General features: G+C 39.6%; 2 protein-coding genes across 2 annotated transcripts in view; one reads left to right on the top strand and one right to left on the bottom strand.

Moving 5' to 3' along the window:
- LOC144959957 (retinol dehydrogenase 7-like) overlaps positions 1–11222 on the bottom strand; it is a 15744-nt gene extending 4522 nt beyond the window's left edge. The window contains exons 1-4 of the mRNA XM_078892834.1: positions 10713–11222; positions 5050–5378; positions 2280–2492; positions 651–845 (exon numbers count right to left, since the gene is read on the bottom strand). Coding sequence (XP_078748960.1) covers positions 651–845; positions 2280–2492; positions 5050–5308 — 667 coding nt within the window. The 5' untranslated portion in view covers positions 5309–5378; positions 10713–11222. The remainder of the gene's footprint in view (positions 1–650; positions 846–2279; positions 2493–5049; positions 5379–10712) is intronic.
- LOC144959956 (uncharacterized) overlaps positions 1–12500 on the top strand; it is a 72971-nt gene that overhangs the window by 22127 nt on the left and 38344 nt on the right. The window lies entirely within an intron of this gene.

Here is a 12500-nt window from a genome sequence, read left to right as displayed (position 1 = left end):
CAGGATAGGATCAACATTTTGAAGAAATGACATTTATTTCTGCATGTGGTAAATTTAATTTTTGTATTGGCTTCTTCTAAAAAAAAGAAAGCATTTGAGCCCGTTTAGTGGATGTAGTGCTTTAAGCTAATCTCTCTCTCTCTCTCTCTCTCTCTCTCTCTCTCTCTCTTCGCTTTCTCTGTGTTTTCTCTCCCTCCCCCCCCCTCCCCCACTCCCCCCTCTCTTTCTCTCTCTCCCCCCCCCCTCTCTCTCTCTCTCTCTCTGCTTACTGTGTTTTCTCTCCCTCCCCCCCGTTCTCTCTCTCTCTCTTTCTCTCTCTCTCTCTCTCTCTCTCTCTCTCTCTCTCCCCTCATACCAAGTACAAAATAGGTTTTATATGGAATCGGGATACAGTACTCGCTGGGTTATAGCACGCTCTTTGGAGATGCCAAAAAGCGTGTGATCAGAATGTATAAAAGTCAATAAATGATCAGATTTATAATGTTTTTCTCCTCTGGATACACTTATACGCTCGTTGGAGAAGTATTTCATAAGGGCGTCCGCCATTGTTCCGATAGTTTAGAACCAGTTACTAAGTTACTATATATACGTCATTACGAGGGAAGTGACGTCACGACTGTTGAAGGCTATTATTATTATCGTCAACCTACCGACGTTACTGGCGACGTTGACCAGCCTTGCCGTGCCTTGTCGGGGACGTCGCCGTAGCAGCGGCATGAAGGCCTTGTAGACGTGCACGAGGCCGTAGAAGTTGACGTCCATCACCCGCCGTATGTCCGCCAACGTCATCACTTCCATGTTTCCCACCAGCATGATACCGGCGTTGTTGACCACTCCGTGGAGGACTGGAAAGTCAAAATAGTAACATTGTATTGATAGAATTACAACATCAACAAGAGATGAAGTGAGAAGGAAAAACAAGAAGACAATAGATAGTTCGAAGATGAGGTCACTCAGGTCTTTGTTATTGTTTTTTTGCCATCCGCGTTTATGAGTAATGCTCACTGAACTGTATTAACCTGACTATAAACGTTCATGGATACACACAATTATGTGTGTTTGTCTGTTATACTTCCGGATGGCAATGTTATGAGCTTCTTAGCCAAGCGCATACTATCTATAGAGAATTTAAAATTTTCGCGGCGGTGATGGGGGTTTGGGCCCGTAACCTTACTGGTACGACAACTCCGCCTGGCCGGGGAGAGCGTGACTCTACCATATGAGCTATCCACGATCCCAAAAAAAAAAGATCGTCTCTAACCCAAGTCATTATTAGATCTCTCTCTTCCCCGACTACTTGAGATCGCGGGTCCAACACACACAACCTCCGCGTAGTTAGTTGGCCAGCAACCAAGACTAATAGCCAATATTCTCAACACAAACATATAACATAGAAACAATTGAGACATTGAGAAAGATAGAATTAGAACGAAGTTGACGTCACTCGGGTCTTTGATATTGTTTTTTTTTTTTTTTTTTTTTTTTTTTTTTTTTTTTTTGCCATCCGCGTTTTTGAGTAATTCTCACTAAACTGTATTACCCAGACTATAAATGTCTAAGGTTACACGTAGTTTTTTTTTTTTTTTTTTTTTTGTGTGTGTTGGTCCGTTATACTTCCGGATGACAATGTTGTGGGCTTCTTAGCCAAGCGCACACTATCCATAAAAAGAAAGGGAAAAAAAAGCAGTCCTTTAGGGCTATCGGGCCTATGTACTACTACTACTACTACTACTACTACTACTACTACTACAACTACTACTAACTACTAACTACTGCTACTACTACTACTACTACTACTACTACTACTACTACTACTACTACTACTACTACTACTACTAACTACTACTACTACTACTACTACTACTACTACTACTACTACTACTACTACTACTACTACTACTGCTGCTGCTGCTGCTGCTGCTGTTGCTGCAACAACATACTACTACCACCGCTTCTATTGATGATGATGATGAAAATGTTAATAATTTTAATGCTATGCGTTTTGGTTTTCTAATTATTTTTTTTTACAGCTAGTCAAGTTGAAAAAGTATGACATTTGAGAAAAGTTCCTGGATACCTTTCCCATATATCTGACCATAACTTCATGAAAAATCACCCAATTTACGTCAAATAAAGATTAAAATGCTCTGGTGAGCACATTCTTTCAGAAAATGAAAAAAAAAAAAAAAAAAAAAAAAAAAAAAAAAAATTATGCAAATCCAAAAGTTCACCTTCCGACTGATTATGTCATGATATTTGAACGAGTTATATCAGCCCACCTTTATTTCCCAAATGGGCTGCCACCATTCTCGCCGCGGCTTCCACTTGGTCCGATTTGGTGACGTCCACCGGGACAACGGTCAATCGACTGGAACATTGGCTGGCCAGCTTCTGGGCTCCGTCTCCGTCGGGGAACAGACATCCGGCGAACACTCGGAACCCTTTGGCGTCGAGCTGAACGGCTAGGCCGTGGCCCAAGCCTTGGTCGCAGCCTGGGCAGAGAGACAAAAAATACAAGAGCAGTTCAATGAGATGTTTTCTGGTTTGTTTTTTTTTTTTTTTTTTTTTTTTTTAATAGAGTCTTCCTCGTCAAAACAGAGCTGCCAAACTCCCGTTTTCACAGAATTTTCCACTTCCCTGGATAAGTCCTCAAGGGATTTCAAAAATTATGTTTTAACTCACTCAATCCTAGAGACTTTTGCTACTTTTCAAAATGGGAAAAAAAAATGTAATTTATAAATGAGCATGCACATAGACAGTTTTATTCAACGACCATTAGTAAAAACTAAAAACATTAGCTTTAATACTATACGGTTTCATAAAAATGTTATAAATAGGCATGGGTAGGTAAAAGTATGAATGAGTTAATAAAAAGTAGTCATTCAGAGCCAGGATTAGGCCCGTTTTACCTTGATTGATACTCGATTTTTTTTTTTTTAACTGGCATTGTGGGTTGGCAGCTCGGTAATAAGAATTTTTCGCTTAAAAATCATAGAAATTTTTTAAAAACCAGTCCTGGTCAAAACTCGTGGGATTCAGTATTAAGTTTTTGATGTCATGGCTGTTTAATTGTTGTCCAATTTATGATGTGCTGCTTGTCATTATTTGATTCAGATATTCGAAACGGTTGAAATATGAATTCAAAGTTTGTGCGGCTATGTGGTCTTGTGGTATGACACTCGCTTTCGTATCGGAAGGCCCTGGGTAAAAGTAAGAGCCTCGCTCGGCGCATAGTTGAGTCCTTGGAGAAGGCTCTTTACTCGCATTATCTCACCGTACTCAGGTGTAAAACGAGTACCTGGCCGTTAACAGCGTTGTCTGTCCGAAAAAAATTGTAACAGGCGTCATGTCCCGTCCTAAATGTTAAATGTTGCTGTTGGCCAGGGACCCCTTGTAAAGTGATCTGAGCACATTTAGTGGATATTGTACTGTTATAATAATAATAAGAATAGTAATAGTAATAATAATAATAATAATAATAATAAAAATAATAATAATAATAAAGATAATAATAATAATAATAATAATAATAATGCTGAAAACTTATATAGCGCTATAACTCCGAGACACCAGACTCTAAGCGCTTATTTAAAAAAATATTTTTTAAAAAAGGTCAAAAAGCTCAATGTATTTTTTTCTTAACTGGGCGGGGTTCCCGACCTCTCATTGAGACAGGGAAGTCGACTGATTTATTGGGATGGTTGTTTTTTTTTTTTTTTTTTTTTTTGTATTTTTCTTTCTTGCTTTGTCTGACACCTTTCATAGACACTCATTCAGTTCTTTACTTTTGGTAATCTTCGTTTGAATGTTTGTTTGTTTTTGTTTTTAAGGGTTTTACGGCGCTTGCAACACATTAAGGTTATATCAGCGCCAGTAAAAAGGAAGAAAATGGGATAGTAAAAAGTTCTAGAATTACAATTGAAGCATCCAAGAGAAAGTAAGACATAGGGAACTGGGAACAAATAGGGATCAGATGTAGATTCCAAGAGCATACCACCAATGTACTTAGTTTGAGATCACCTATAAGTCTCATCCGGACACAAGAACAAAATCCAACAAAGAGGAACACACTCAAATGCTTACATTAAACATTAAAAAATAACAAATATACTAATACATAACGGAGAGATGATTTACAAGGAAAAAAATATCATCACACAAAACAAGAACTATGCATTTGACTGTTTCCCTCCTAGCCAGGACTCCGACGAGGGCCAGGAAAAAAAACTAAATAATCTCATTCAAAGACAAAGACAGAAAGCATGTTGGAAAACAGATTTAAGGGGAAAAGAAGACACAGTGTGCTCCCTGCCCGCTATGGGAGGTTTGAATGTTTCTAAATCTGTTGTGTTCACACAGGATTCGGGAAGGCGCGATCCAGTCGTTGATAATGCGGGGTGCAAATGATTATTTGAAGATGTTTGAGTTCGTAGACCTTGGTGTTTTTGTGTTTTTGAGTGGGTTTTTCTTTGACTGCGTGTAACCAATCCAGGAGTAACGAAGAGAAAATTTTACCCAGAAATAAGGAAATGCCAAGAAATAGATTTTGGACATAGGATGGGACGGAATTGGATTAAAATATACATAATATAGATTCTATAAGTTTGAGGTGATGGTAGGTGGGTGGGGGGTTGGATACCGAACGAGGAAGTGGGGCAAATACAAGAAAACAAAAACTCTGGGGAAAAATACGCCTGATGGATTGACATGATGATTGAATGATTGATGGAGTGATTGACGACGACGGTTAATGTGGATGATCTGATGATAATGTTTTTCTCCTCTGGATACACTTTTATGCTTGTCGGAGAAATATTTCATAAGGGCGTCCGCCATTGTCCCGTTAGTTTAGAGCCAGTTACTAAGTTACCATGCGTCATTACGAGGGCAGTGACGTCATGACTGTTGAAGCCTTATTGAAGAATAAAAAGTACAAATTTTCTTTGTTTAGAACCACGCTGCTCACCGTTGTTGGTCGATGTGACATCAGACTATTGAATCCAATTCCTTATCATTTTAAAAAACCAGTAATTTTAATAACCAACCAACCAGTAATGAAAACTGCCCGTTCAGCCACGCTCATGTGCGGGGCCGGTAGATCCTGGTACATGACGTAGGCAACCAAGGCCAGGATGAGGCAGGCAACGGCCTCGTAGTGGCAGACCATCAACAGGAGGAAGGAGAGGACGAGGAGGACCACCGTGTCCTGCACCAGACGATAGGACAGGCGAACCGCACGCCGTGGGTAGACGCCCAAGATGCTCCATCCCAAGTAAGCGCCTGTCACCACAGCGCAAAGCTCCAACATGGTTTTTTGGAGGGGACTTTGTCTGGATTAATTGGGGCTATCGCTCTTGTTCGATCCAATATGTCCTTGTCTGAAAAAAAAAATAAATACATAAAATAAAATAAAATATAATCTTGTGAGAACATTTTTGTCAAGGTGAAGATCATTTTCCAGTGCTGATGGTTTTCCTCGGATCCGCGGAAATCCGCGATTTTGGTGTCAGATGTGGAATTTCCTCCTTTAAAAAAAGACAATTTCCTCTATCAAATTTTCTGGCTTTGAGAGATTTGATGTGTGGTGGAACAAACTGATGCAGTTTCCCCACTATCAAGAAGATAGCTAGAGTAGTTTATCATCTCAATGGCTCTAAAAGTGGGGGTTAGTAAAGTAAACATGTGGCGTAAAGAAAACCATTCATAATTTTCCTCCTTTTTCACTTTTTGTCACCATCAGCACTGATTTTTATCGATCGATATTTGAAGGACGAATTTTCTGGCCAAAACTTTTTTTAACGTGTTCCCCCCCACCCCCTCCCCAGAGTTTTGCAAAATGGATTTATAGATATTTAAAGGGAACAAAAACTAAAACTACAGCTACTAGTCACTCCAACCTTAACTGTTTTTTAAAATTGTTATTTCTTTATATATTTTATTTTATTTTTTATTTATTTTAATTTGAGGGGGGGGGGGGGGGTCTTCTGGTTCAACCGACATGTCACATACAGGGCTGGCAGATGGCCAGAATTCCTCGTAGCCAATTTGGACCTCACGTGGCCAAACACTACTATCTACTCGTATCTAACTCTCTGGTCCCCTTGGGAAAACTCATCGGTTTTCATACACTAAAAAAATCGACTACTTTTAATTTTTTTTGGGAAAATAATAGAATTAATAATTGAAACGTAATTCTTTGTGTGGCCATCTCTGACAGCCCTGGTCACAGTCTATCATGCACATTTTTCGTGTAAAACAAAAAAAAAATAATTATGCCCTTCCGCCATGAAGGAATATAGACAATTCATCAAACAGGATTTCTGATGTCAACAGGAATCACCCATGTTGTCCTCGTGACCAAATTTGGGGGGTTAATAATCTTGCTCAAAGGGAAAAAAACACGAAAGTGCCTGCCAGAAGCGGGGCTCGAACCCGGGACCTTTCGGGTCACACTGCAATGCCTTAACCACTCGGGCACTTCGCCCCCCCCCCCCCCCCCCCTTTTTTTTTCATGAAAATTTAACAGAAAATAAATTGTTCGATTCCCTCCCATCTTTGTCTGCCAGGTCTTAACGACATCGCATTTCCGGTTTTGTTTATAATTAGCCCGAATCCTGTACAGGGGACCTTCTACTACTACTATTATATATTATTCATCTATCATCCGTTTATTGCCCTTAACGTCTGCGACCACGACAGTTATCTCCCCTGGGTGACGTCGTGACGTGTAGCCACTTCTGCTGTTCAATGACAAAACAAAATCCAATCTATTTTCTGCATTTCGCTTCGCGTCTCGCAATGCAAAGGGCGGTTGGGGGGGGGGGGGGGGGGGGGGGTTGTAGTGTATGGGTGGATAGTATGGGTCGTCTGTACGTCTGTCTGCAGAGATGCCAATTTCCCGTATTCGATGATGATGATGATGATGACGCTAACTAACACGCCGTCAGTGCAGCGTCGCAAATTGGGCTAGGGCGAGGTGACTTGCTCAAGGTCACACAGCGCGGCGGGTGATCGAACGGTACCTTTCGGGTACCAAGCAAAAGACCATACCGCTGAGCCAAGATGAGGGTCCTTTAATCGATTAATCGATCGATATTCGAAGGATATAGATATAGATGGAACGAAATTGACGTCACTCAGTTCTTTGGTTTTTGGGGGTTTTTTAGACAGCGATTTTGCTGGTTCGTTCTCGCTAAATTCTATTTATTAATCAGACTTATAAACGTTCAAGGTTAAACATAGTTTTTGGGTGTTGGTAATTTTATGCCGCCGTTATATATCCGGTTGGCGGATGTTGTGAGTATTTTGCCTAAACCTGTCGATCCCATTGCCGACCACACACAGAGCGGCAAGACTCTTATTTCGGTGATAGACGGTGCATAAGACCGTAGCCATCGTAAAGTTATGGCCTGACACTGACCAAAAAAAATGATGTCAAAATGCCAGTCTTTGGCCACAAAAGAAAACAAACCATGAGTTTAGTATTCAATAGTTCAACCAATGGGACCACTTGTTTCCATGAGCACAACTAACGACAACTCACTAGGCGGTGCAAAAACCAAATGATGACGTCAAAATGCCAGTCTTTTTGGGTTTCAGTAACTTAACGATGGCTACGATGAGACATTTTATCATCATATCGATTTTCTCTGTGGTTGAGTAGCTTTTCGCATGGAGCGTACCGTTATCGTCGCCGCCTCTGATAACCCGGTTACCACAAACAACGTGCAATCTGCAATCGACTCGTACTTGTGTATACACAACAATAATCATTATTATACATGCGGGGCGGTACCGTAGCCGTCGTTAAGTTATAGATAGTATGCGCTTGGCTTAGGAGTTCACAACATTGCCATCCGGAAGTATAACGAACCAACACACAAAACTATGTGTAACCATGATCATTAATAGTTAAGTTAATACAGTTGAGTGAGAATTACTCATAAACGCGGATGGCAAAAAACAAAAACAAAGGCCCTATTGACGTCAACTTCATTCTATCTATAGTCTGACACTGAAACCCAAAAAAGACCGGCATTTTGAAGTCATTATAATTTGGTTTTTGTACCGCCTAGTGAGTTGTCGTTGGTAGTGCTCATGGGAAACAAGTGGTCCCATTGGTTGAACTATTCAATACAAAACTCACGATTTGTTTTCATTTGTGGCCAAAGACTGGCATTTTGACGTCATTTTTTGGTCAGTGTCAACGTAGCCATCATAAAGTTATAGCCTGACACTGACCGAAAAAATGACGTCAAAATGCCAGTCTTTTGCCACAAAAGAAAACAAATCGTGAGTTGTATTCAATAGTTCAACCAATGGGACCACTTGTTTCCTTGCGCTCTGCTAACGACAACTCACTAGACGCAACACAAACATAAAAAAAATGACGTCAAACTGCCAGTCCTAGAGGGTTCTAGTGTCAGGCTGGCTACATGTTAAAGGTGGCTACAGTGTCAGGCTATAAGTTAACGATGGCTACAGTGTCAGGCTATAAGTTAACGATGGCTACAGTGTCAGGCTATAAGTTAACGATGGCTACAGAGTCAGGCTATAAGTTAACGATGGCTACAGTGTCAGGCTATAAGTTAACAGTGTCGGGCTATAAGTTAACGATGGCTACAGTGTCGGTCTATAAGTTAACGATGGCTACAGTGTCAGGCTATCAGTTAACGATGGCTACAGTGTCAGACTATAAGTTAACGATGGCTACGGTGGTACGCGCTAAGCATGGGGTGATCATGATGGATGTCCAACCACTGGTTATGCTATCGCATGTTACTTTAACTCGGGAGCTCCAGGTGTGGGGCGACGATAACAGGCGTCAAGCGCAATGCAGCGCCACAAGTGAGCAATAGAGGCTTAGTTTCCTGGTCAGAGGAAAAAAGCGAGATGAAGACAGTGGGAACATAGAACATACATCCTGACAATTGTTTTGAACATAGAACATGCATCTAGACAAGTGTTTGATTATAGAACATACATCTTAATATAATTGTTTTGAATATAGAACATACACCTTAACAATTGTTTTGAACATAAACCATAAATCTAGACAATTGTTTTGAACATAGAACATACATCTTGACAATTGTTTTGAAAATAGAACGTACATCTTGACAATTTTTTTGAACATAGACCATACATTTTGACACTTATTTGAACATAGAACATACATCTTGACAATTATTTGAACATATAACATACATCTTGACAATTATTTGAACATAGAACAGGTATCTTGACAATTATTTGAACATATAACATACATCTTGACAATTATTTGAACCTAGAACAGGTATCTTGACAATTGTTTTAACATAGACCAAACATCGTGACAATTGTTTTGCAGATAGTGCATATATCTAGAAACTTTTTTGAACATTTAAAATATGCATCTATAAAATTGTTTTGAACGGTAGAACATTTATCTTGACAGGTTGTCCCTAGCAGTAGCAGTATTAACCTATAGTCAGTTGTGTTCCTACTACTCTCGTATAGATAACACTGTATATAAAAGTTTCCATATTAACATGAACATACCCTTGTTTGTTTATATTTGTATTTAAAATACTTCTAACTCTCGGACATGAATTTACTTTGTTAAACCTTCTTGTTGTAACCAACTCGTGTTATCACGGGGGTTTAACACGTAACAACACCCATACGTCCCTACCCTGGAAAAAAACCCATATTTAAAAATTTGGCCAGAAAACTCGTCCTTCAAATATCGATCGATTTAAATGACCCTCATCTTTGCAAAAACTCTCAAGCCGGGGACTTCGGCCGGCGAAGTCCCCGGTTTGAGAGTTTTTGCAAAGATGAGGGCCATTTAAATCGATCGATATTTGAAGGACGAGTTTTCTGGCCAAATTTTTAATTTTGGGTAGCAGAGTGGCTAACATAACCTTTATCGTTCACGAGGTGGGACATGAAACACACATTCTTATCAATAAATCAAACGTAGCTGGGATTGTTACGTTAACCGGCTGTTGCTACTACCATTAGTATCAAGTAGAGATCATCTACTACCACCACTACTATTACTTCTACTACTACTACTACCACGTCATCTACTACTACTACTACTACTACTACTACTACTACTACTACTACTACTACTACGTCTACTACTACTACTACTACTACTACTACTACTACTACGTCTACTACAACAACAACAACAACTACTACTACTACTACTACTACTACAACAACTACTACTACAACTACTACTACTATTACTACTGCTGCTGCTACTACTACTACTACTACTACTACTACTACTACTACTACTACTACGTCTACTACTACTACTACTACTACTACTACTACCACTACTAATACTACTACTACTACTAATACTACTACTACTATTACTGCTACTACTACTACTACTACTACTACTACTACTACTGCTGCTGCTACAACTACTACTACTTCTACTACTACTGCTGCTACTACAACTACTACTACTACTACTACAACTACTACTATCACCACCACTGCTACTACTACTACTACTACTTCTACTACTACTACTTCTGCATTCAATAGAGGGTAGGGAAACAATAATACAGTGTTTTGTAAGCATCTTTGAGCCTAAACTAAACCTATTGCTCACAATATCCTTGCAAGAGAGTTAAAAAGTTTGTACCTATTTTTTTCTCCTCAAATTATTCTCTGCTATTAAAATAAAACTTTCAGCTTACCTTCAATCAACAAGTATATTATAATCCGTAATGTTTTGTGTCGAATTTGTGCAGGTTTATTATTAAGTAATAATGCGTGTAGCGAACAAATGAGCGAGCGAGCGTGTAGCACACTTTAAAAATCCAAGGAAAAACCATAGCGGTTACAGTTACACATCATAGATCTAGTAATAATAATACGGTAATATTCGATAATCTCAAAGCCCTACTGCCTGCATGTGGAGCGACGATTAACAACATAGCATTATGAATGAACAAAAAGCACACACCATCTAGCCTACTTATAACATTAATATGATAGAATGTGAGTGTGTGTTGTTGTTTTTTTTACTTTCTTCCTTTTTCCTTCTTCTATTCTTATTCGACGTTGTCCCAAACTCCAAACCCATTCATTCATCACCTCGATGCAGACGAGAACGAATAGGCTAGACTTCGCGTAGTGTGAATAGAGGCAAGGGGAGAGAAGAAAGTACGCACGGCGGTTTGGTTTGGTGTAGCACACAGAGTTGTGTAGCATGGGTGTCGCTAACTTGACTAGGTATAGGTATATTCTTATGAAATGAAATTATTTGATGTATGGGTAAAGTGAAGAGATCTTCGTCCCGGTTATGTGTATTCCATCCACTCCCGTCTTATGGGTGTGTGTGTGTGTGTGTGTGTGTGTGTGTGTGTGTGTGTGTTGTGTTGTGTTGTGTTGTGTTGTGTTTGTGTGTTTTGCATGTGTGTGTGTGTGTGTTTTTGTGTTTTGTGTGTGTGTGTTTTGCATGTGTGTGTGTGTGTGTGTGTGTTTGTGTTTTGTATGTGTGTGTGTGTTTGTGTTTTGTATGTGTATGTGTGTATGCGTGTTTTATGATGTTTCTTGGAGGTATAATATAATAAATAATATTATAGCTATGGTTATACATTATATTAAAGCTGTCAAAATAAATTCAATAAAACTCGCCGTTGTGTTTGTTTTAACACGTTTTTTTTTTCGGTAACAGTCTGTCGTCTTATTTCCTGTTTAGTGCGGCTATGTGGTCTAGTGGTATGACACTGCTTTCGGATCGGAAGGTCCTGGGTTCGAGCCTCGCTCGGGGCATGGTTGAGTCCTTGGAAAAGGCTCTTTACTCACATTCTCTCACCGTACTCAGGTGTAAAATGAGTACCTGGCCGTTAACAGCGGTGCGTCTGTCCGAAAATTTTTAATATCTCCTAACAAGCGTCATGTCCCGTCCTAAATGTTAAGTGCTGCTGTTGGCCAGGGACCCCTTTGTAAAGCGTTTTGAGCAGGTTTAGTGGCTATTGCGCTATATAAACGCTCATTTCCATGTGCTCGAGGTCATTGGTCACATTGCAAAATGTGCTCAAAGTGACCCACTTAGTGAAAAGTGTTCACATATTTTTAAATATCTAACTTCACGATTGGTCACTTGGTTCAGCTTGACACATGGGTATGTGTATAACATTTGTAAACAAAGCAGCGTGCTTACATTTGTTAAGAAATATCCACTCGTTGGACAGCAACAAATCATGTGATTGATGACCTGCTTTTACGAAAACATGAATATAGATCGCTCCCATTTTTGCTACTTTTCAAAATTTGAAAAAAATGTATTAAAAAATGAGCATGTCCACACAACATACATACACAGCACACACACACACACACACACACACACACACACACACACACATAAGACTGGAGCGGAATACATAATAACAGGGACGAAGATCTCAACACTTTACCCATAGGTACGCCAAATAATTTCACAAGAATAATATAGTCAAGTAAGCGACACCCATGCT

The sequence above is a fragment of the Berghia stephanieae genome, chromosome 14, assembly GCF_034508935.2.
Source record: "Berghia stephanieae isolate SIO BIC M18660-M18661 chromosome 14, UCSD_Bste_1.3, whole genome shotgun sequence".
In the NCBI taxonomy this organism is placed as follows: Eukaryota; Metazoa; Mollusca; class Gastropoda; order Nudibranchia; family Aeolidiidae; genus Berghia; species Berghia stephanieae.
This window is presented reverse-complemented; position numbering and strand designations above follow the sequence as displayed.